Source organism: Coturnix japonica, chromosome 1, assembly GCF_054131305.1.
Source record: "Coturnix japonica strain WE chromosome 1, WE-NBRP24, whole genome shotgun sequence".
NCBI classification, from domain to species: Eukaryota; Metazoa; Chordata; class Aves; order Galliformes; family Phasianidae; genus Coturnix; species Coturnix japonica.
This window is the reverse complement of record NC_140663.1, coordinates 42,336,411-42,361,562: the sequence shown is the minus strand read 5'-3', so window position 1 is coordinate 42,361,562 and position 25,152 is coordinate 42,336,411. Positions and strand designations below refer to the sequence as shown.

General features: G+C 39.4%; 1 protein-coding gene across 10 annotated transcripts in view; it reads left to right on the top strand.

Annotated features, from left to right (window-relative positions):
- ANKS1B (ankyrin repeat and sterile alpha motif domain containing 1B) overlaps positions 1-25,152 on the top strand; it is a 393,118-nt gene that overhangs the window by 314,411 nt on the left and 53,555 nt on the right. For all 10 annotated transcript variants that reach the window (XR_014934338.1, XM_085515441.1, XM_085515431.1 and 7 more), the window contains one exon: positions 23,058-23,165. Coding sequence is in view for 9 of the 10 variants with exons in the window: in XM_085515441.1 (XP_085371567.1) it covers positions 23,058-23,165 (108 nt within the window). In the remaining variant the exon portion in view is untranslated. The remainder of the gene's footprint in view (positions 1-23,057; positions 23,166-25,152) is intronic.

Below are 25,152 nucleotides of genomic sequence, written 5' to 3'. Positions count from 1 at the left end.
CTTTATTTGCAGGAGCAGTAGCTGAGTTGATAGTAGAGGCAATGATTTATACAAAATGTATTAATATAGACTGTAGCAGCAATAAAGATTATTGAAATCGCCTATTCTTATATGCTTTGTGCCACGGAAAAAAATATAATCAGTAGATTCGAATATTTCCTTCTGCTCTGTGTAGAAAAAGTGCTTAATTAAGAATGTCCAATTGTTTAGAAAAGCAGTAGAATCAGTATAATTTATGGAGTGGTCTTAAAACGAGTATTCTGAAAAACAGAATGGGACGTAAAGTGTTGATTGAAAAAGGGGGATTTATAAGAAGTTACTTCCCTAAATTGTCCATTCATACATTTTTTTTGGCCTTTCGCAGCAACAATACGTTTTCCTCCAGGGATCAAGACCAAACCTGTCAGTCAGCAGGGCAGGAGCTGGCTCGGTCCCAATGGCCCAACGCCATCTCAGCTCTGCCTCCAAGAAGACAGCAGGTGGTCTGCAGGCCGCTCTGCCTCCTCCTCTCTCACAGGCGTCTGAGATTCAAAATGGTCAGAGTTGCCTTCAGGGCAAATGCTAATGCCACCTGCTTCCACTTCTGGCACAGCAGCTGGCTGGGTGGTTCTAGGTGCTTTGTCATCCGTAGTCAAAAATGTCACTGCCATTCATTTTTTTTCCAGTTTTGTTGGTATTTGGTAGAAGGAGGCACACAGTCCTTGTGGACTCCTCAGAGTCTTAATACTCCCTTCGGGTCAGGTTGCTCTTAAGCAGTCCAACCAGGTAACACCTTCACCTTCTTCTCCAGACCTCCTGTCTGTTATGTGAGAAGTATCAGCCACATCTTGTTCATGGATCTTGGAAGACCATGCTTGAATATTGAGAGCAGTATTTTTGTCGTCATGTTAAACTTAGTGACTGACGAGAAGCCAGATGACTGAATGTCCTATAACTGGTCATGGATTTAGTATGAATCAAATCAGTCTTGCCTAAATTGCTGAAATGTCTTCTCTCCTCATGTTTTAATAACACATCACATATGCAACTCTGCTGTTTTAGAGCAAACGTCGACCTTTTCCCCTGGGCACTTAACATTTGGTAGGCCTTTTTTGAGCCTTGTTGGTTTGATGCATTTTTGCATTTACATTTGCTTGTTGTTCATGTATTTGTTCCAAAGCAGGATCCTGCTTTATTTAAACAAAATTAAGGTAGTAGTTATCAATCTGATGGAGAGAAAAGTTGGCCTGCAAGCCACAGGCAATGGGCAGACAAAAATGAGACAGAGATTGATCTCAGTTGTGCCTCAACACCTGCACTAACAGGGATTTGCAGCTGTGGGTAGTGTATTATGCTGCTGCTTGAAAAACAGCTGTTATTTCCAGCTTTTATATTATAACCTACATGACATTTTCTCTTAGACCTCTAATGACTTCAAACACAGTCATTCACATAATCAGTTCATAAGTAAATAGCTGCAGGCTTGGGCAGTATCTTAACAACTGAAGTATTCCTGATCCCTTGGCTTTCACTGCAGCAGAAGAATTGAACAGATTAAATAAAAGGAGGCAAAATAACACTTTTGCAGCATTTGCCTTCCTGAAAAGTTGAAGGAAAAAAAAAAAAAAAAGTAGTGCCAAAGCACAAGAGAGTTAGAAAAGAAGTTAGAAAGCTATAACTATAAATCGTGAAGATTAAAAGAAATAAAAGAAAAACAAAGGACAGATGTGAGAAAATGGGTGCAGCAATAAAAGAGCAGTAATTAGGCTTCAGTATGAGTCAAAAGGACACATGAGAATGGCACTCTTATGTGAATCATCAAAAGGAGAAGGTATTTGCAGTCACTGCAGGCTTTCAGAATATAAAGTGCTATCTGGTTCCTCTTGACTTGAACTTAGAGGTAATGTATGTATATTTCTTTATGAGGTTTTCGTGTCCTGCGAAGTGGTATTTCAAGGAAGCTTGTGCATCCAGAATTGGTCTCTATCTGTCATCCTATCTTTGTCCTCACTTCCAAAAGTTTCAGCTCATATGCCAGAGTGTAATGGCAGGTGATGAGAGCTGGGTGTGCAGCTGTGCAGGCTGCTTCGGCAGTAGGAGCATCTGAAGAGTTATTGGATTGCTGTTGCCCCATAAAGGCATTCTAACCTGCACTGTAGATTTCCCTTAGCTCCTAAGATTTAGTAAGCTTTGTGTGATGCATTGTACTGCCGTTTAAAATTCCCCAGTCATGATAATGAGCCTCCCTGATGGAGGACAATGTTTGCCTGCCTGGTGTTTTCATCATTTGAGCATTATTGTATAAATATTTCATTATTGAGTCAGGATCACTACTTGGTTCTTCTCTGAATGGTAAATTTCCTGTATATCTATTTTGATCAAAATGATAATTTCTGATTTTGAAACTCATTAATATGATCATACTGGTGTGCTACAAACTTCAAAGTCCATCTGATACTTGCTTGCAGCAGACCTCTCCTTTACAGTCTTTTTGAGATGAGCAGTGTGTAGGAATTGGGGTTTTGTACAATCAGGTCAGATAAATCACTTAGGACCATCGCTTAATTAATCACTGTTCTGTGATGAGTAGAATTACATTCATTCTGTATGGACGTCATGTCATTCCGTAGACCTGAATGCACAGACTAGATTTGTGTCACTGTTGTTTTTCATTACGGAAGTACAGAATTGAATCTAAATTTGAGGTGCTTTAACTTTCGTGTTTCTAGCAAAACAGTATTAAGTGTATCATATTCCTTTTATTTTTTGAGGTGGAAGATGATTAAATAACGGCTGTTACTCTGTGTGCAGTTATGTAAGAAACAAGATTTGCTGTTCTCGCTCTGAGCTATAATTACTATTAAAAAACATGCATTTTAGAATTTTTGATCACTGATTTACTTATTTCCTCTTGAGGAATACTTTTTAACTTTAGGAAGTAAGTTTTTGTATATGTGCTGTCAGTCTTCTGAACTCTCGAACCAGTTAGCCATTTAACTGGAAGAATGGTTTATTTCAAAGGAACTAAGTTCCTCCAACTTTCACACAGGTGGATAGAGAGAACTGCTTTAATATCCTTCACGCAGTGGTTGGGCTGGGAAAAATGGGAGGTAAGGAGAAGCGGAGCCATGGAGTAGTGATGGAATTACTATGAGGATTGGGGAAGTTGGAAAGGAAGGGAGGAAGGTACAGAGAGGAGTTGTGGGGGAGCGGAGGAAGGCTTGAGGAGGCATTCAGTGCAAATCACTCACATCTCCTCCCAGGAACAAAAACCTGTCCTGCAGAGCAGAGCATTACAGCTGAGAGTTACGGTTCATGGGAATGGACTCCTCAGTGTACGTGTTGCTGGTTATTGGGTGGGGAAAGCTGTTGGAGAAATACAGCTTCCTCCCAGAATGGGGAGGCAGAGTGGAGCGATATATAACGGTCATTACATTGAGAATTATTCTTGCTCTCTCATCTCTTCTAATCAAATATTTCCCGGTTTTACAAGGATTAAGGTTTGGTAATACTTGACTAAGCAAAGAGTACATATTGTAGTAAAGATGGTGGTCGGTTATCTTTTACATTTGTAGTCAGCCAGTGCAATGTCATTTCGTTAACTATAATCATCTTTCACTTAAGGTAGTGGTCCATGGGAAAGCATGCTGTGTTTTTGTTTTTTTTTTTTTAATGTATCATAGTTTATAAGAGCAAAGACCAGTATAAGAAAACAGTGGAACATCGAGTTTCAGGTGGACAGAGTGAAGACTGCGAACTGCGCCTTATAGCGCCTGGCCAAACTGCCCACAACATGGACATTTTGATGACTCATACTTGTTTTTTTCTCTTATAGTTGTGGGGATACAGTGTGGAAAGCCAGGACGATTTTGTGAATTTTGCCCTCCTATGCACTGTCAGTGCTGTGTAGTGATTCAGGGCCACACTCTATCAGCATTACAGAATGAAGTGACCACACTGCAACTGAGAAAGTAATATATAAAATTAAAGTCAGCGTATTTAAAAAATGGGCTTATAATCTGATGTTCATACTATAGTAAGACTCACCAGAGTATAATAAAGCTTGATCATATGCAATGTAGTATAGAGGATTAAATTTCATAATTGCTAATAATATGTAATCCTTCTGTCTCCAGGGTATATAGAAGGTTGAAAGGCAGCCAAACCACTGCATTTGCATTGTGTCAGTCTCCTTGGCAGTTCTTTGTGGAAGCATGCTGATGGGTTGGGAGGGAGGATAGGAAGAGCCTGTGGGTAGGTATGGCATTGCTGCCAGGTTCATAAATCACACAGGGCCATGGAAAAGTGGGTGCACAGTAGCACAGGTTGTATATGCTCCTGCAACATGCCGGCATGACATCCTTCCAGCTCAGAGAATTCAGTTATTCACTGCTCTCTCCCTCTCTTAATTTCGTTTGTGAGCTCATTTCACAGGAGTCTATTTGACTCTTAATGCTTCTACGTAATTTTCATGACTGCTGAAACTATATAAAAGCAATAAGAGGAGAATAAACCCCTAAGCTTGGACTATGTTTTCACTGCTCTAAATTCCTACTTTACCATTCATAAGCTTTCACAATATGAGATCTGTGCTGCTGCTCTAAGTTAGAATGTGTAGGCTTGGATTTCATTTTTCTAAGCTGGGTAATAGGCATAGAAGTGATACATGCAGCAACGTATAAGAGTGGTTCTTTTATATTACTGTATTTGAAAGTAAAGCTAAAAGAGCAAATCTTTTACTCTTCTTCACATTTCTTTAATCATTTTCTAGCATGCTGTGAAATAAAACATACTGTCATATAATTTTCTTTTTAAACCACATTTCTCAGCTCCTCTCTTATTTATTTATTGAAGCAGGAGGCCACATCTGAGCATATGTACTTCACAGCCAGGGCAAGTGGGGATCAGACTCATTTGATGCGCGGTTTACAGACCCTTTGCATTTCATCCTGTTCGGCTCTGTCTTCTCTCATGCTCTGCCATAGAGTGATGGAAATTCTGGATGCCTCAGATGCAAGGACAAATGGTGCAAATTTGGATACAACCAGTTCCTTTCATTCTGCATTAACATGTTATTCTTGAGTCCTGAGCTGCTTTACCATCTTATGGGCTTCTGCTGTATAAAACATGGGGGCATACAAAGCAGACTAGAAATAGGGTATTGACAATGTTATGGGATCAAGAGCAGCTTTTAAGTATCCCATCATGTTCATCTTATACTAGTACATCGCTGGTGTTGTGACTGGAATGAACTGATCTGTGGTTCCTGCTAACCACTGATGCCAGCAGCCTGGGAGAGGTTCCTGTAGGGTCAAGAGGAAGGAGACAGATCAGAACTGCAGGTAGTGTTCAGCTTGTCTCAGATCTGCCTTGATTTTTCACGCCACATCAGTGGGTTAGAAGAAGAGAATTAATGCCAACGAAAGTGTTCTTTTTGCAGATGCACAGAGTGCATCCGGGGAAAAAATCATAGAATCACAGAGTTTGAGTTGAAAGAGAACTTTAAAGGTCATCTGGTCCAACTCCTCTGCAATGAACAGGGACACCTACAGATGATCAGGGTGCTCAGAGCCCCTCCAGCCTGACCTTGGGTGTCTCCTGCCACACAACTTTTCTAATTCGTTTTTGCACGTGTTTTGCTTTTAGTCGTTGATTACACTTGGTTTGTGTCCAAGGTTGGGTTTTTTGCATCCCTGAGAGATTATAAATTCCTTTTTTCCTGAATGAAATTCAGAACCCAATGCTGTGAAACACCAAAGATTTCTTGAAGGGCAGCAAAGTGTTACGTTCATTTCATCTTAGGGAGCAGAAGGTAAGAATTGTGAGATTTGGAAATAAAAAAATTTTCCAAAGTACAACAAGCATGTTGACTGCGGGTCTTAAGTATTGTCTGGAAGGCTGTGTTTCTCACTTCTACATGATATTAAAAATTCTTCCATCAGTCTTTTCTGTAGGGGTGCTCCAGCTTGTTTCATATTACTGTGTGTAGACCTGGAAACTCAGTTGTCCTTTCTAATTTTACAGACAATTAGAAGCTAGCCAAACGTAGGACTTTGAATACCACAGGGGAAAAAAATGAGTGGGGTTTTTGTTTTTGTTTTTCCCCTTCTGCAATATGAGAATTCAGTTTCCTCCCCATCGCATTTGCATGTTTTCTTCCCCAGTGAAAGCTGAGGTGGAAACATTTGTGGCTTTGAGAGGAAGACAGACTTTGGTGAGATCCGTGATGAAATCACAGGAGTGAGAAACAGCAGAAACGAGATCTGCATGTTCTCTCTGTTATGTGCCATCTCTGAAATTTAAAAAGAAAAAAAAAATATTGCTTTTTTATTTTACTTTATTTTTAGCCATATACATAAGCAGCTGTAAGATTGAATGTATTTGTAAGGTAGGACTGCTGAATAAGAAAACAGTATTTTTACACAGTCATCTTTCACTCCAGCATTCATTTTAACTGTGCCCATCCTTTTCAGTTCTGCAATGCAGTGTAATCCCTATTTTACTGGAATACTGCATGTCTAAGTGAGACACTGGCTTCATTGCAGTATTTCGCCACTGACATCAAGGGAAGAAGGATCTCATGCTTGTTAACAGTAGGGAGTTTCTGAGAGAGACTTTAAGTGGTGTTAGATCATTGCAGACTGGTAATTTATAAATGTGTGGAAACAATTTTAGACACTATCCTGGTCCTAATGAATGTAGACTTGTAAAATTATTATGTTATTACTATGTTAAGTTGATACTCAGTGTGCCATCAGAAATTAAAGCAAAATTGAAGCCAAGCAAGGCATATCTTAGCCTTTGGGAACAAGGAGCCTTGGACACAGGTGTAAATCTGTCCAAGAGGTAAAGTGTTAGGTGGGAACTAAGCACAATTTCAATCGGGAATGTAAGTTCTGCAACCCCAGATTTCCAGCACCGTGGTGCTTCTGGCAAACTGAGGAGGCTTTCCAGAGGGCTCTGCTGCCCTGGTCAAGTACATAGATCCACAAGTAAAGCCAAAAAAAGACAGGGGAAAAAAAAATAAAAAAAAAAAAATCTTTTTTATTCTGCTTGGAAGATTTGGTTGTTTAATACTAAAGTTAATGAAATGGCTGACCTATTGAATTATTTTCCTTACCATTTATTCAACTTTAAAATGAATGAAAAATTCAATACTACTAACAGCAAAAATGATTTAAATGTGTGTTCACTGAGTGCATAATAATCTGCAATGTACAGATAACTTTTCAGTTTGCTTCACAGAGATTTAGCTGTGCAACTTTGGGTTAAGTTAAAATAATGATGTACATTTTCCTGTTTAATTTTAGATCCTATTTTTTGGTATATGGGTCAGCTCCTTAGCTCAGTCCTGCATTGGTCTTGCTGCAGTTTTCAAACTAGCATCAGGTTTTAATGTTTTCGTTTCTTTAAAATGCTAAACAGTAAATGAGGTTTGTTTTCTATCTAGAAATGCAAAAGTATCCAGCAGCAGTTATTGTCTTGCAATCTTGCACAACAAAAGTTACATTTACCCTTTGAAACTAATTATTGTTATTACCGATGCTTCTACTGATAAATCTCTGTTGTTTTTTAAGCTTTCAGAAAATACAGAGTTTAAAAAAGACAGTTGATTTCTTCTTATCCTGTTCATCTGTATAAACAAGTTTTGCTATCATTCACTTGCCCACATATTTTCTCTACCGATGCATGGAAAATTTTGGGTTGCTTGTGTCTGCATTTTTGCTTGGGGGGGCAGGAGATAACCTGCCTTATCTTGAACTTGGTATATGCCACATGACCCTCTGTGAGCAGATCTGAATGAGTGATTCTTCAGCTGAGCATCCTGGAGATACGAGGCTTGGCTCCCTCTTCGTCTGGCATGGAGCAGTTCGATGCTAGTCAAATCCTGGCCTTGGTGGTCGCTTTTTTTCAGACGTGTTTTGGTCTTCTGCATCTGCATAAGAGATTTCGTGCACATTTTTCATTCTTGCTTTGTATTCACTTGTGAGTAGGTTAATGGGTTAAACACATAATGCATTTTTATATAAAGGTGTGTGTGTGTTTAAACTCCACTCACACATTTCTACATAGTTGCACGCCAGGTATTTGGATCCAGCTCTGTGAATCGTGCCAGCTCCAGGTTGCACTCTGCTCTCCATTTTATGCCATAGAGCTACGTCTTCCCAGGGAAGGCAGCTTGCATCCTCAGCATCATTCACTGGGTAATACTACTGAGGGACACCAGCCCAGCTCTTGTCCACGGAGCTCTCTGTATTTTGATCTTTTGTACTACTCCTGTATTGAAATCCCCCGTGCCATCTACTTATGGTTAATGCAAGCTTTCTTAATGTATATTTTCATATTAAACAAATTAAATAGAAATATTGCTGTAGTTGCAAGAATGGATCTCATTGCCCAAACAGAAGTTGTATTCTGTAGATATATCACCCGGCCTTTAATTTTAACAGGTGATATAAAGTGGTGAGCTGCTAAGTAAATACTACCCTTTTCCCTTCTCTGATTTTAAGTGTTATGTGTGCGGGGAAAAAAAAAATTGGCTGGGGGAGGCTTTTGGCTTTTTAGTGTCTATTGAAAAATAATTTAATGCAGACACTCTTCCTTGTGCTTGTCAATTGTTTCATAGCTTTGCACATATTTTAAATGAGATAGCTGGACTCTGCAGCTTTAGCATTTAAACGAAGCCAAATTAGTATTCTGTCAGCAAGCAGAAGGGGTTTTTATACTAGAAAGGTGTAGGAGGGAGATGGATAATGACGGGTGAAACTTGCTGATACAAACACATGCCATGTTTTCTAAAAAAAGAAAATATATAAAATTCTGAACCACTGAAGCTTGCACATTGCTAAAGCTGACCATGGATGATTTTAACATATATGCAGATGGGGCTTGAAAAATTATTAGCAAAATAATCACATAAAGAAGTAATTTTCGATATTTTCTAAGGGTTTTTGTGTGTAGCTGTTTTTTGGTTTTTTTTTTTCTTTTTTGGCATCATGACACTGTAATCATTTTCAGTGTAGCCAACACAAAAATATACCCTTGTGAAGAGAATTCATCAGATTTTAAGTAGCTAAAAATTAGTTGTGCAGTTTAAACAGTCTGCAGCGGGAGCTCATATTCACAAAACCACTCATTAAAAACGTTCTTGAGTTGCCATTCTGCAAAACGCTTCTTGCGGGAAAGCATTTTCTCTGTGTAGTTCATCTCAGTGGAGCTTTAAGCACTCACATTGTGCCCGGGTTGGCTGTGGTGGTCCTAGCAGCACCCCTTGTGTAGAAGACACGCTGTACAGACTATGAAAGAATAGTACTGTATGTGGGTGTTTGTTCTCTTCATTTCAGTGGTATCCTAGAGGTGCAAAATCAGGACAGAGCCTGCTGAGGAATGAGGCGGTCTTGCTGCAAGCTGAACCACTAGTGTGGCTATCCCATAAATGACATGTATAATGGAAATTAAATGTACATTGAGAATGTTTATTATATAGTTATTTCACTGCTTAGAGAGAAGATGCCTTTAAATCACATCTGATTTTACAGCTTCTCTTCATTTTTCCCCAGGCATGTTATTCATTGGTCAGCAGTTTCTGCTCGTTCTTTTGCTGCCGTTTCTCCCTATCACTTCCATAGTGGTCAGTGGGCGAAGGTGGCTGCAAATGCCTAAATTAAATTGCTGAGCTGAGTGGTAGGCAGGGGGGAAATAGAAGGAGACCTGGAACAAAGCTGTGAGGGAAAAAGGATCATAGGGACTGTTGAGCTGATTATCTGATACAGTGAGAGGTGGGAGAGAAGAAAGTGGAATTTGCAAAGTAGGAAATAAGAAAGTTATCCAGAGAAGACAAATAAAAAAATACATCCTGGTTTACCACTGTTGCCTTGTAGATGTGTTACCTATTGGCATCCTTCAAATGGCTGCCATTTAGTTTCGTTGTTAAATGTAAATCCTAGATCACATTTGATTACTATAATGACCCACTTTCTGGTCTTCCTATTCTTCACCTCTGTTATTCAGCCTCTTCGAATTTCTGGTACTCATTTTTTCCCTCATAGGTTCCAAATTCCCATTCTACCTTATTATCTCATGAGCCTGCATTGGTTGTCCTTGCAGAAAAGAAGTGGATTAATAAAACTTAACATTTGCATTTCAAGTTCTCAGCAGATAAATCTCCTTGCACAGTCACAGCTTGGTTCTGGCTGGCGCCTTACCTCACCACCTTCTGGTTTATGGTTTGCAAGGGGCGCTTCAATATTTGTTTGCCTTTCCCTTGCTCACCAACCACTGATGTGCAGGATTACCAGGCCTGGGTGAGACCTCTTGAGCTGAATCAGTACCAGGCTTGGGCTGGCTCTGTGTCGGCACCCACGGGGCTCTGTGAGTAAAGAGCCATTATCTGGGAGCAAGTTTGAAGCTTTCAGCGTGCTGGTAGATTCACCGTGCTATCCATTTTCCAAACTGAAACAGGTATTTCATCTTCTGAAGTGCCAGTTTTTCTCTGAAAATATTTTGTTCACTTTTTGTACAGTTCTGAACGTTGAAGCACAAGGAATCTGGAGAATTATCTGCAAACTGACAGTGCTGTGTTTTCCTGGGGAAATGTTGTTGCGCTGTTGGTTCTGTTGCCTGGGCTGATGGGCAGGTGCCTCATGTCTCAGTGGGAATATTAGCACTTGGTAAATGGCTTGTGATAGGTACTAATTCAGAAAAGATCAGCTGTGCCTATCTCTGACCAAATTAAGGTAAAACACAGGAGTTCCTGAAAATTAAGAAATTGTCCCCAGCTGAGAAAGCCTGTGGTGTGTGATGCAGGAGTGTCACATAGCATTTCAAAAGCACGTTTAAGCTTTTAGCTGAAGTATTTTTCGTTTCTGCTACTAAAGTAGAGGAGTCTTTTCTGTGCAGAAATTTGGATTACTTGTGCTGTTGAGTTTCTGTAACACATTTATTTGAGAAGAAAATATGAAGAAAAACCATGAATTGAAACTATTTCATGATTCAAGGGTTCATATTACAGCAGAAGCAATTTTAAATGTCATGACTCTTAAAATGAGAAAATGTCTACACTTCTCTCAATCCAGATTATCACAAGTACAGAAAAAAGAAAAAAAAAAAAAGAAAAGTTTCTAAAACTGACAATGACCACATGTGGACTTACTCATTTGAAACACACCAAATTCTATAGTACATTTTACTTATAAATACGTCTGGTTCTGGGCTCTGTCCAGTTCTGAGTTCCTCAGTTGAAAAGCTTCAGTTCAAAAGACATTTTCTAGAGGCCAGCGGAGGGCCACAACAATGGAGGAGGCTCAGGGATGACCTGATTGCTCCCCACAGCTACCTGAAGGAGATTGTGGTGAGGTGAGGGTCAGCCTCTTCTTGATGGGAAGGGAATAACCAGGGGAGATTCAGGTTGGACATGAGGAAATACTTCTCCAAAAGAGTGGTCATGCGCTGGAACAGGCTGCCCTGAGAAATGGTGGAGTTACAGTCTCTGGAGGTGTTCAAGAAACATTTAGATGTTGTACTGAGGGACATGGTTTAGTGGGAAATGTTGATGATAGGTGGATGGAGTGGATGATCTTGGAGGTCTTTTCCAACCTTGGCAATTCTGTGATTCTATGAATATAATGAAGGTCCTGTAGCATCTCCCGTACAAAGAAAGGCTGAGAGACCTGGACCTCTTCAGCCTGGAGAAGAGAAAGCTGAGAGGAGATTTTATCAATGCTCACAAATATCTAATGGACAGAAGTCAAATGGATGGGGCCAGGCTCTTTTCAGCAGTGCCTGGCAACAGGACAAGGGGCAGTGGGCACAAACGAACACAGGAAGTTCCATGCAAACACATGGAAGAACTGGTTTACTGTGGGCATGACAGAGCCCAGGAATGGGCTGCACAGTGAGGTTGTGGAGCTGCCTTCTCTGGAGAGATTGAAGCCCCACCTAGATGCCCACCTGTGTGACCTACTCCAGGGAACCTGCTTTAGCAGGGGGTTGAGCTTTGTGATCCCCAGAGGTCCCTTCCAGTCCCCGTGATTCTATGATTAAATAAATAATGATAAAAATTTATAAAATATATATTCCAAGTGGCTACATACTAGAACACAGCAAGTACTTAAGTTATGTTGTCATCTAATTGTCCATAATAAGATTTGTATCCTCCTTTGCTTGTTATTCATACAAATCTATTCTTCTGATTCATCATTAATCATAGTTCATGTGGTGGTTTAGCATAAAATGTTCATGACAGACTTTCTTACATTAAACTGAGTTAATGTGAACCGTGCTAGTGTGCACATTTGTGACAAGATGATGTAGAAATATTTCTCTTCCCCACAGTACCATGGATTGATGTACCTAACGCTATAAGTTATTACATATAAATAAGTATACACATAAGCTAATGTATCTTCTTTCAGGTTTAAAATTTCATGCTACATCAAAATGAATGTTCTGCAAATTTGCCCCAAACAACTGTGGATTTTCATGGTATTGTTTCTGTTCTGAAGGGTGGTTATTTAATGTTGTAGTAGCATTTGTTAAATAGGATTAAAATAGAGTATGATCTTTATAATGCATAAATGAGTTCAATCAGTTATATAATAATTAATTGAAGAAATGTGAGCGTGATTTATTTTGGGAGTGCAGTTCACATGAAAGAATATAACGAGCTTTGAGTATATTACCGAGCAGCAGTACTGGGGGAATCATTTGGACAGGAGTCGAGCTGCTGGGTATTCAACTGAACATCAGTCAGCTACATAACACAGAAAAAAGACAGTGATGTATGGGTGTTGTGTATATTAACAAGAGAAGCATGTATAAAACCTTGCTCCTTTGTATGGTTCCCTTTCTGTTTGGGAATAATGTCCAGTCAGAAGAGATTTAAGGGAGAGTGATATTCTTGGTAGAAAAGTTTTGTGAAATTGTATGTATATCATGATAAATGGCATGTCAAAAAAGGGAAAATGGTTCTTTTATCTCATGTTTTACATTATTTATCTTTAAAGTTTAAAAAAAGAAAAGAAAAAAAAAGTATGTATTTATACTGCTTTTTAGATGAGGGGAATAGGATTGTTGTCTTTTATTTCTGCTTGTGTTCTTCAGTGATCATGGCTGTCAAAGGAAAACTTGACCAGGCACCTGGTGAAATGAGTGTGTTCTTCCTAGGAAAAACAGGAGTGAGGGCAAATGTAACTTCCTGCCAGCATGTGGGTGGATGTTATAAGGGAGATAATGATGAATTATTTTCATAAATCAGTGAGGACAGAACAAGAGCTAGAGAAGAGACAACTTAGGTTAAATATTAATGAAAACATAATTCAGAAATCAGAACAGTTAATCATCCAATCCAGGATATTATTTGCTATGTTGCAATACTTAGAATTATGAAAGGGTATAATGTTGAGGAGACTCTCGACAATATTAGGAGTGGTCTGGGAACAGTGACTTGCTGTAACACAGGGTGGCTGTCGTGCAGGTAGCTGTGTGCACAGAGCCACCAAGTTCTTTTGGTTTCCTTCAGATCCAAGAATCTGTTCTTATAATGCTCTCCGCAAAATCAGGATGGCTGATTTTACACAACTGGTGGGAGAAGTGGAGGATGAACTTGGCCCCACCTTTCCTTCTCTTGAATGTATGAGTTGGGTGGGCCTAAGGCAAAGAACAAGAAAGGCAAAGCCTCAGCTGGGCAGATAGGGCTTATCCTACTTTTAACATTCCCTGTGAAGAGAACTTTCTCTTTTCAGGTACTTTTGATAAGGATGGAAGAAGAAAAGAAAACAATGAAGGAGCAGAGGTGAAGTAAACATGCTACACTACCCAGCTGTAGCAGTCTCACGCAGCCCTTCTCACTGAGAAAATTCAAATGGAATTTAAAGCAAGAAAGGCTCCCATGGCAATCCACTCACTTGTGGGTTTTGCTAGAGTGTTTCATTAATAATGTAGCTGCCAAAACTGGTAGAATTCTAAAAGATACACACATACATTCTTTTTATTAAGAAGAAACTTCAAGGAAAACAAGTTCAGAATGACCAAACCTCTGCTGATTTTTGTTGTTGTTTAAAGTTAAGCTCTTTTTTTTCCAGCTGTAGTGAAGAACGGCTCCTTTCAGAGAGCTCTTCAGTACGGTTTGCCCTCTTGCTTTGTTCTGATTTACTTATGTACAAAAACGTTTCTTCCTTAAGTCAGACTAATGTTGAATGTTTAATGAAGGAATTCACATAAGATGTGCATGATCTGAATGGCCTTGCTGTTTTAATTTAACTCAACTCATGCAGACAATAATCTTTTATGCTGGAATTTCTCGTATCTCGGAGAGATACAGGGGGAGAAGAATATACTGAGGTATTGATGGCCGAATATTTTTGCCACTTTATTTGTATCCTTTTGTAACCCCACTTTTTGATGGTGTGCCTTCCTGCTTTTACCTCAAAGCATGAAAGGATAAGATATTTTGAGAAATGCTTGCACTGTCCCCTTGCTGCCCCTGGTGGAGCTAATCCAGCCATCCTGCTGAGCTCATAGAGCCTGTTCTCTCCCACCCACGGTGCTTCCTCCTCACAGATTAAGAGTCAAAGTACAGCATGGTGCCAGCTCTGCCTGTGATGTAGGATTCTGGTCTGCTATGGTGGCCATTGCCTTTTTTAAGGTAGTAATAGTGTTGCTACAGTTATGATAGCATAAAGAATATAAACGAAGTAAGATCTAAGGGAGAACTAATAGGTTTTTTATAAAGCCATATAATGTAGCTGGGAAATGGACAAAATCTGGGGTTCAGACTTTGACAAGCAACATCACAATCCAAACCAAACTTAGGTGGGACAAAAGAGCTCTTATTTTAATTATGCTAATTGCTTTCACTACCTGAAAAAGTAGATTATTACAGCTATAGTTGAGTTGAACTGATGGTTTTTGAATTTGTTGCTTCATTCAGTAAGCACTGGAGGATGAGACTGATGAAATTCAAGGGATGGAGTGAGGCCTAAGGAGGATGCTGCTACAGTTTATTTAAAGCCAAGGTTGTCTTTCAGAATTTGTAATAATTATTCTAATGGATTTTCACAAAGTTTGCAAAGCAAGGTAGTATAACACAACATGAAAAACAGTTTGATGAAAGGCGTTTTTGTTATTGTTATAGAAAGTTTGTATGTCATGCCCTAATCTATACTAAGGCTATAGATCTCTCAAAGTTTTGTCTTTTAGGGACTGTCCTGAAAAGAGGTGAAATCAGCTTTTTACAATGGTAGGTAGTGATAGGAAGAGAGGGAATGGTTTTAAACTAAAGAGAGATTTAGATGGGATCTCAGGGGGTCATTTTTTACTGAGAAGGTGGTAAGGTGGTAGAACAGGTTGTCCAGTGAGGTGGATGCCTTGTCTCTGGAGGTGTTCTAGGCCAGGATGTGTGGGGTGCAGGGCAGTCTGATTCAGTACTTGATGTAGTGGTTGGCAACCCGGCCTATGGCAAGGAGGTTGGAACCTGACAATCTTTGAAGTCCTTCCCATCTCAGGCCATTTTGTGATTCTGTGAAATGGTCAGATAGCTGTTACTGCAGGACTGGTAGAGCAGTAACTGAGGCCCACTTTACGTCACATCTCTAGCTGCATATTTCTTGGGAAGGAATAAAATGGTGAAGATCTTGATGGAGGAGACATCTCTGCATAGCATAACACACTGTATTCAGGATTGTGCCAACAGCGCCTATCCTAGCACATGACAAAATGTGTTCTATTTCACCCAGCATACCAAATGCTGTCAGAGAAAACTGTACAGCTGAGGCTAAACAGCCACCCTGCGGAAGAGTAGATCTGAACCGATCACTGACAGGACAGAAACAGTTATGAACAGAAAAACATTTTTCATGAAATCACTACTTTGTCTGTGATTGGTTTGCTCCAGTCCTCAGGGGGAAAATGACAGACTACTCTGACAGTCCAAAAGACTGAATGTGGTAACTGCTGAATGCTGAAAAGAACAGGTTCAGTGACCACGGTTACTGTTGAAACATGGCTGCAGGGTTCTTTCTGTGGTGTTAGCTGCCCTCTTCCTGCAGATGGTCCAGTGCGAGTGAAAGTGTGATTCCACTGTCTCATGCACTTCTTTAAATGCAGCATTTCCACTCTGCTCCCTTTCCCCCACCTTTGTTGCCATGTGAGGTGCTCTGTGTCAGGTGAGGAACCAGGTACGGAACTGGATGTGTATTTGGGTGGGTTGTGTCTGGGCCATCATGCTTTTACAATAGTACTGTCATTGCCAGTGATGGCTCTTGTATCAGAGGTTACAAAGTCTTTTTTTATGTTACATATTTAATGCTTTAGGGAAAAAGCAATTTTAGGCTGCTTCGTGGTGGTCTGTCAGATCACTCAGTGGCAAAAAATCAGCCTTGAATTGGCTATTCACTGATGGAAACCATGCTTTTAATGTAAGAATTTAACTGTATGGAAAAAAATAATTTTACTAAATTGAAAACATCTTCATGCAATAATAATCACGCTTTTTAAGCATACAACTGGTAACTTGCCAGCATACCAGGATTGTGAGTGCATTCAGAATAGCCTGTCTTTTAGTAATTGTTCCAGTGCTTAGTCCAGCTTCTCCTGTCTAGGAGTTGGCTCTTCTTTTTTACGGTTGCCGTGTATCTGTGAGATGTTGAGGATTTAAAATCAATATAATCAAAAATAAAACCCAGCATAGATTGGGCCTCCATTAAGTGCTGGTATTGTTAGTAGGAAATATTTAACACCATCTTAGTTGTTCTTCATTATTTCTATTGCTGTTTTTATCACAGTACACAATCACGTAATATGGAAATGAAATCTTTTCAATTCCAATGTATTGCTATCTGTTTATCTAACTGATTTTGTTTCCATATTGCTTACCTTTTAGTGATAGCATTTGTTATAACTGGAACAAATATAACCTATGATTTTATTCCAAGCAACAAATTGCTTTTTACTTTCTTATATCACGAAAGCAGTGTTCATTGCTATAAATGACTAGAGAGCTTGAGTGCATAAAAACAAGCAACTTTTTATTTAGCAGATAAATATCCCATTCTTTATAAGGGCTTGATTTTTTTTTTCATATATATTTTTTTCCTTTTGCTTGGAATTAAGTCCATGATGAAAATGAACAAGATCATAAAAACTATCAATTTTACAATTGATCAATTTTCCACGGAGATTTGTATTTTATCTCCAGCTTCTCCTCATGCAAACTATATTTCAGCCTTATATGAAGATTAATGTGCTTGGCTGATAATTGGAAATTAAGTGCAGATAAATAAATGATTATGAAATGTGTTGTAGTACTAGTAACTTTAGTTATAATTTATCCACTCTGTAAGTAATCCTGCCAAACTGAATAGGATAACGTATTGTTGCAATTGCTCTCTCCTCATGCTGTTTCATTAACATTGAGGACCCTGGGAATAATGCTCCCGGTGTCCATGACCACACACTTTCCAGATCTGATCTGGACCAGTGACAGCACAGAGGTGGAAATGCAAATAATTATTGGAAGAGCAGTCTAAGAAGACTGTCCTCTAGGACTTAATTTGGCTATTTATTCCACCTTTCAAACTGTCCAGTAATTTTTCCACTTACTGCCTGTGAAAATAGCGGGAATGCAGTTCACTTTATGTACAGGAGAGCTTAGCATAAAGAGTATTTTCAGTCTTGTCTCTTAGAATAGGTGGTTGTTATTGTAACAGTTTATGTCTTTGCACGTACAGCACACTTTCAGGACTTCTGAGCCCTATATAGATATAGAAATGCATGTGTGTAATATTGGTTCTTCAATCTGAGGCTTCCAAACCATTAGATTTTAATATTTTAAGAGACCATGGATTCATAGTTTCATAGTTTCATAGTTGTAATTAAAAAATCATATATATATGCTTTAAAACAATCATTCTGAGATATGTCCTTGGGAGGTAAAAAGACCCGATCTCATTATTTGCCAGTTTAGTTTCATTGTGTTTTCCTGAATTTTATTAATAAAAAAATTCCTGAATTTTATTAATTAAAAATTAGACTAATGTATTTCCACTGGAGCATTAAGAGTTACTGATTACAAGTACAAAGTCATGACTTTTTAAAAAATTACATATTTCAAATCTGTGATGGAGCTGAAAGTAGCAGCACCTGATGTATTTGGAAAGCAGAATCCTAAACTAATGAGTATGCTGAAAACCATTTAACAACAGAAGTGCCTTGTCCTGTGAAATCAGGGCAAAAATTCCAGCAACCTCCACAACAGTAAAGACTATCCTGAGCAATTCTGCTGAAAAAAAAATGGTAAATTCTCACACACCTGAATCTGCGGTGGGATGGCACTGATTGAACTCCAGTGCACCACAGCTAGTCTGGCAGCAAGGGACTGACATAAGCTGTGATGGGAATCAGAACCTGATTAAAAATAACATTTTTTCTTGAGAAGACTCCTGGCCTTTGGCTTCTTAGAACAATCAAGCTGCAAATCTGCAGCTCAATTATATATTTTAGGGAAAAAAAACAACAACAAAGCAACATCAGTTCTTCATGATCAACGTATAGAAACAGAACTTATTAGGCAACCATCTGTCTCTGTGAAATGCTATCACCAAGACAACTGACATCTGCTTCCAGTTGGGTGATTAATTCAGGGAGATAATGAGACATATTTCATATCATTATGGTATGAAATCATAAGTCTCTTGCAAGTCTCATCATATACATAAAACATGATTGCTTGCATTGTGGTTGTGCAAACAAGAGGTGTAGGCAGAGCTGCAGCCAATCCCTGATCTTGAGGTGCCTAGGAGCTTCCATTGCACCCTGAACTTGTGCTTTGCTGAGTGTTTGGGGTGCCACAGAAGAATCCATACACTGTTTAAGCACAAATGAATGAGGGTTTGTGATAATATAGGGTAATGGTTTTGTGGCTGGAAAATATTGGCAGTTGCAGGATGAGTATCAGAATGAGAAATATCCGGTATCAACTACATGAAAAATGCAACAGAAGTTTAATACTGTTTAGACTGCACTTGGCTGTGTCTGTTGCTGATAAACCACCGCCATTCAATATCACAGCTGTCTGGTGTAGCTTTTACTTTCTGCCAGCACATTGCATGTTCCTATGAGAAAGGAAGGGGATGCAAAGCTTGCCTCTTTCCTCAGTGCTCAGTCACTTTGGGCCCAGGCCTGATTCCACAGGGCCTCACCCTCATGGAGCAGATCAACAAGTCCCCTTGCTACGTGTTACTTGGGCTTCTGTGTCCCCAGCATCTAACAGCAGGTGGAGCTTAGCAGGAGGAGCAGGGCATGGAGTCATGTATCAGCTCTGTGATGTAGTGGCAATGATCATTTTTTATGAAAGTTTAAGGACACAGACAAATTTATCTTTCAAATTATGCTGTGATTACACCATGCTGTTTTGATCACTGTGTGTTGGGCTTTTCATTTGGTTGGGTTTTTTGGAAAGGTATTTTTGGGGTAGTGGTGATGAACTGTTGTCAGAGACATCAGTTGTGTGAGTAAAACTTGCCATATTTAGCACAAAGTGTCATCCATGTACTGAGTTTGATATAGTAAATGCATTTAATCCATTTTTGAGCTTTCAGTTACACCAAGTATGATAATAAGTGAGCTGTGCTTGCTGGTTGAGGTCAGCTTCGTGGTATTCTGGGCACTGCCATGTGAACATCCCTTGGCATGATGTTGTGGCAGAAAAGTCATAGTCAACACATTCTTGGCCTACAGTTCCAGAATGGTCTAGAGTTTATTTCAGTATGATCAGCAGAACAACAGCTTAATAAAATTGAATTTAACCAATATTTTGGACTGTCTACTTGCTGAAGACCACGCCTTCTTGGTTTGTCCATTTCTTCTTTTTAGCTCTAAATGTTACGGTTGTGTCCTTATTAGATGAAGCTTAAATTGTGAAGTGTCTACTCAAGAATTAGCGGTACTGTTCTGATCATTCTACTTTTCTACTGTGTAGCTACCTCCTAGTGTTTGACTGCCACTGCCCCTTTTTAGTCCAGACTGCTTTTGCTACTGCCATCCTAATACGCTGATGCCATCCATTCTGCTCCACATGGGAGCTTTTTGTGTTATTCTGAAAGAAAGGGGATTGATATCTTGCATTTCAGCAATCCTTATAACAACAACTAAAAAGAAGAAAGAAACCAAGTAGAATAATTATAAAGATGCAGTATTCGTTCCTACTGTTCCATGAGTAAAAAATATGAGGCAGAAGATTGTTGCAAAAACGATGCTTAGTTTTAGATGCTACAACTTGTTAATTCCAGCATCTGCACATACGCAGCCACCAGGGAGTTACTGGGCTACATGTGTTTGTTTTTTAAAACATCTGTCAGCTAAGTCAGACTTCTAAATATGAAGTGTTGCATTGGTTACATTTGTGGATTTCTTACATTTTCCTAGTGGAATTTCATTTTGTATACTAATCATTGGAGACTATGGGAATAAAAATTGGATTACATTTGTGTGCATATGTAATTACCTTGGACAAATGATTTGCACTATCCTCCTTTAACTGCATTATAGCATCAAGTATAAACAAATGCCTGAGATAGAGTTGCATTATTTTCATCTCAGGTGTCGTGCAGTTGGTGTGTAAACAGGCATGTTGTCTACATGCTTTTTGTGTCTCAGTAATGAAACACAGGCTGTGCGAGGCCTTAAGTTGCACACACAGTTTGATGATATCTTCTAGCTGATTACAGCAACCACACTGCAAAACTCTTCCATTGTCACATATGAAGCAGGCTGCAGTCCATTTGACAGAATGTCTTGTTGCACAGCACTTAAGTACACTGCGTTGCATGCTGCATGGGAGATATCCATGGGCAGGTAACCTGTGGGCTAAATGCTTGCTAGACTTCTAATGGTGTTCTGATAAAAAAAGCATTAAGATGTTCCTAAGATATTGTTTGAGGCAACTTTGCCATTGAACACCATTGGCCTATATTTGTGGTTTGACATTTTTTGATAAATCCTGTCAAGGATAATCCATCACAGAACAAGTTTTTGGAGTTTCAGGGTGTTTGTTAAGTCTCATAACTCAAATATAGAAGTGCCTCAGAAAACAATCTTTTATATTGGTAAGTTGAGAAATAGGAAGAGTTCATTTCTGGAAGAAAACGAGTGCCTTCAGATAACAGTATGTAGTCCAACTGAGTAAATAGATCTGCTGGCTGGGGATGATAACGTTTGTGTAGGTTTCATCTTTAAATCCCTACCAGTTCAGATTTGGGGCAACTATCATTTTAGTGGAGGGGGGAAAGAAGTCAAATAAACTTGCCGTGTTTGTGGAGTTTAATGATCTGCATTGTTTTGATACTGAGCACTCCTTCTGAAATGATGCAACCATGTGAACCCTCCTATCTTTTATGTGGAAGTCCCCCAAGACTGGTGTCCTCTCATCTCCTGTTCAGCGGATGTATGAAATCATGGAGAACTGCTTTGTGTGGATTCCTTTACCTGGTTTGATATAGCTAATAAGGCATTTAAAAGCACTGCAGACCTCAAAATGACCCAAGAATTGTAGACTGGCTTAAAAATCTCTGGATAGATTCTCTTGATGATGGAGAAATCATTATGAAAGAAATGAGTTCAGTGAAGTGCATTACCTGAGTACAGCTTAAAGCAGCTGTAGTTCATTCACGTGTTTCATACGGTTAAATACTGAGATAAACTGTGCACCCTTCTGTTTAACATTCAGTGTAAACTGAATACATAACTAAGTCTCCTGCGTGCCTCTGGTATTTCAATGTGTGCTCTCCTATCTCAGCCTTATGAGAGCTTTCGCAGATGTAGGCCAACACAAGGGAGCCTAAGAGGCTGGTTGGACTCCACAGATCAAGCCTCCTGCTGAGCTGCAAGGTCTCATCCACCCTCATCAGCTGCCTCCTATGTCATAGCCCATCACTTTATAGATTCAGGTAGACAGGATAATCTTGATATTTAGTGGTATCAGCACAATAAAAGAGTGGATGTGTGAATGATTTGACTTTCCTGTGGATAGGAGGTCACCCCCAGAATGAGGACTGTGTTGCTGTACCATAACCTGAGATTCTGGATCCAGGAGATGCCTTTGCAGAGCTGCCAGGCTTTCCTTTTTTGTTGTTTAATTTTTTTCATGAACAGTATTCTTAGCAGTACTGCTTAAACTGAGGTAATTGTTGACTTAAGAGGCAGTGTTTTTGGGGTTTTCTGGGGACTATCTCTTTTTCTAGGTTGAGTGAGAAATTCCTCTCCACTGAAGGCTGTTGACACTCGGTGGTCCTAAAAATAGTGGGAAGCACTGTCTTCTGGGAATGAATGGAGGCAGCTCTGGTGTATGAAACCATATGCAGCTTGGAAGAGTTACGTGAGGATCTGCTGTTGGAGAGCAGAGGCTTTCCTTTACAGTTACGGCTGCTTTACATTTTGAAGCAATTGCAGCCATTAGAGAGTGTCATCAAAATACGTTTCTTGTTTCTTTTTCCAGTAATTCTTAACTTTCCAACTTTCTGCTGCTTCTCTTTCTTTTTTCCTGTAAACAGTGGTGGTTTTATACATAGGAGGGTTGGGGAGGGATATATTGTGCAGTTCCTTTTCCCCTGTGTTACTGTCTCTTAAGTATCTGCTGGCTGTTCCTCCCTTTCTGGTCTCTAATACTAGCAACCTTCCCATACATGTGAATACCTATAATTCTTGTAATTCACTTTTTGACTCCATCTCTGTTTCCAATCTCCTCCTCATGCTCTGTTTTTTTGTTTTGTTTTGGTTTTTTTTTGGTCCTTTTTTATCATTGTTGTTGTTGTTTATTTGGTTTCTTGCACAGCTGCCTTCTCTTCCTGTGTCATTCTTCCGTCCTCCTTACTCATCTGAGATTGTTTTTCATTTTACACGTTCATACCTGCTTTGGTATCTTCCTTCGTTTCTGTGCTTCCTGTATGCCTTACACAACTCCATCTGCTTAACCTGATTAGTGAACTAATTGTTAAAGTGCCTAGAGGGAAAATGGCTTCACTCTGAATGGTTCTTCTTTAATTAATGATTGCAATGTTCAATTAGATATTTTGTCACTTTTCCAGGTCTTAAAAATTAGCTTGATTGGTCATCGTAAGCGTGTTCTGGCATCCTTGGGAGACCGGCTGCACGAAGATCCTCCTCAGAAGCCACCTCGTTCGATAACCCTCAGGGTGAGTCCCCACGAGCATTTGTTTGCATTTCTTGAAAAGTCAGAGAACATTTCCTGTATTCAAATGAAACCAACGGCCTCTGTGAGTGGGATTCAGCATCTCTCTCTTCAGCAGTTTACAATGTAGATGTCTTTGGCTGACCTGCTCAGCAACACCTGCACTTATAGCTACTGCAGAGAACTTGGTATTTTCTGTGTGATTCATTTGACCTGGTTCAGATGTCTGCCTTAGGATGAGGCAGTGCCTTAGAATTGCCAGCTTATCCTCTCAGCTCAAAAAGCCAACTCAGGAGCAGGTGTCTGCAAGCTGCATATCTACATCTGCCCATAGGAATCTCAGTTCAAGAGATCTGTACTGCAGAAAGAGAGTTGCCATCCTCCTTCCACATTTTGAGAATGCTCTGAATTACTTCTCGGGTGTCCTTTAAAGAGAGCCTCTTAGAATTGTTGAGATATAAATGCCTTCAAGGTTTTACTGTGTATCAGAAGTTTCTTTTCATTTTTGTTTTTCATTAGTATTCCCTCTTTCAGAAGCTTCATTGCAGTGTCCCTGGGTGTTTTTCACACTTGCCCCATCTTAATCTCCTACTGTTACATCAGATTCTCTTGATTTCTTTGGTCTGGCATCTTTGCTATCTTGCTGTCTCCTGCCCTTGCTGAGTTGTGGTCTGACCTATTCTTACTGTATTCTCTCCCAAGGAGTTCATATTCATCAGTTTTTATGTAGATATTTTAGGTCACATCTTTTGCATTTTATTGGATTTGATTATTTTCATGGGGCTGCATTTCTGACTGGAATCTCATTTGGGTCTAAATGTCGAAATGTCAGAGGGTGGCCTCTGCTCCCAAGACAAATTTCCTGGTGTTTAAAGAAATAGAGAAAGACAGAATGAGGGCTTATTTTCACATACACTCTGATTTCTGTGACCAGTCAGTTTTCACCCTGCTTATTCTCAAATGCCACATATAGACATCTTAAATCCCTTCCTCCCTAATTCAACCTATTCCTAATGCCATCAAAAAAAAAATAAACGTGCCAGAACCCATTGTGTCCTGCTCAAGGCACATTACACAAATGCGCAGATATTTCTCTTGTATTTTGTATTGGGTGTACGATGAGAATAATTTCCTGATGCATGGCAGGTGTTAAAACACTCCAAGGAAAGAGGAATCATGGGCCGGCATTTGAAAGTCACACATTTTTGCTTAGTGCTTTCAGTGCTTCGGATTGGGGAATTAGTTTCTCTTCAGCATGTAGGAATGTTTCCACAGCCTATTTTACTGGTTAGAATTGTATATTTTCAATGAATAGTGAGGATAAAGCTGGATGTCCTCCATCTGTAGTTAAAATGATAAAAAGTAGTCGTCTGCTCCACTGCCAGAACTACTGACTCGGACAAATGCTAAATGTCGTTCATCAGTTTGTGGTATTGGAGTCTTCACGGAGAATCCTAAAGGAAAGAACATGAGTTTGGATGAGTCTCCCACCATCTTCAATTACACCATTTCACCCAAGGACACTGAGGGCAGAATATTCAGTCTGTAGCTTGCAATAATTTTTGCTTGAAACTTGGTTTAAATAAAATATCTGCTGTTATTAGAAGATTGATTTATATCTAATAGAAAAGATTGTTCCTTGTTTAAAGAGTGTACCTTTAAGGTCCCAAGGTCAACCTAAGCACTGCTAACTCTCCATCTTTTTTTGACTCTTTATATTAGTGTTGAAGACGTTTCAAAGAAAGAGATGTTAAATATTGAGAAAAGGAAGAAGTAGACAAATTTCTATGGAATGTATTATTCCCACATTAATAAGGACATGTTATTTTTATTTCAGTCGAATGCTCAAAAGTTAGAAAATGCTGCATCTGGGGTTACCTATACAGCCTTGTTGCATTACAATGCAGTCTTTAAGTATATGACCATTTTACCTGTTATTCACAGAACCCCATCCTTACCTTGTTGGCCTTGAAGGCTGGAAGTTAAATTAA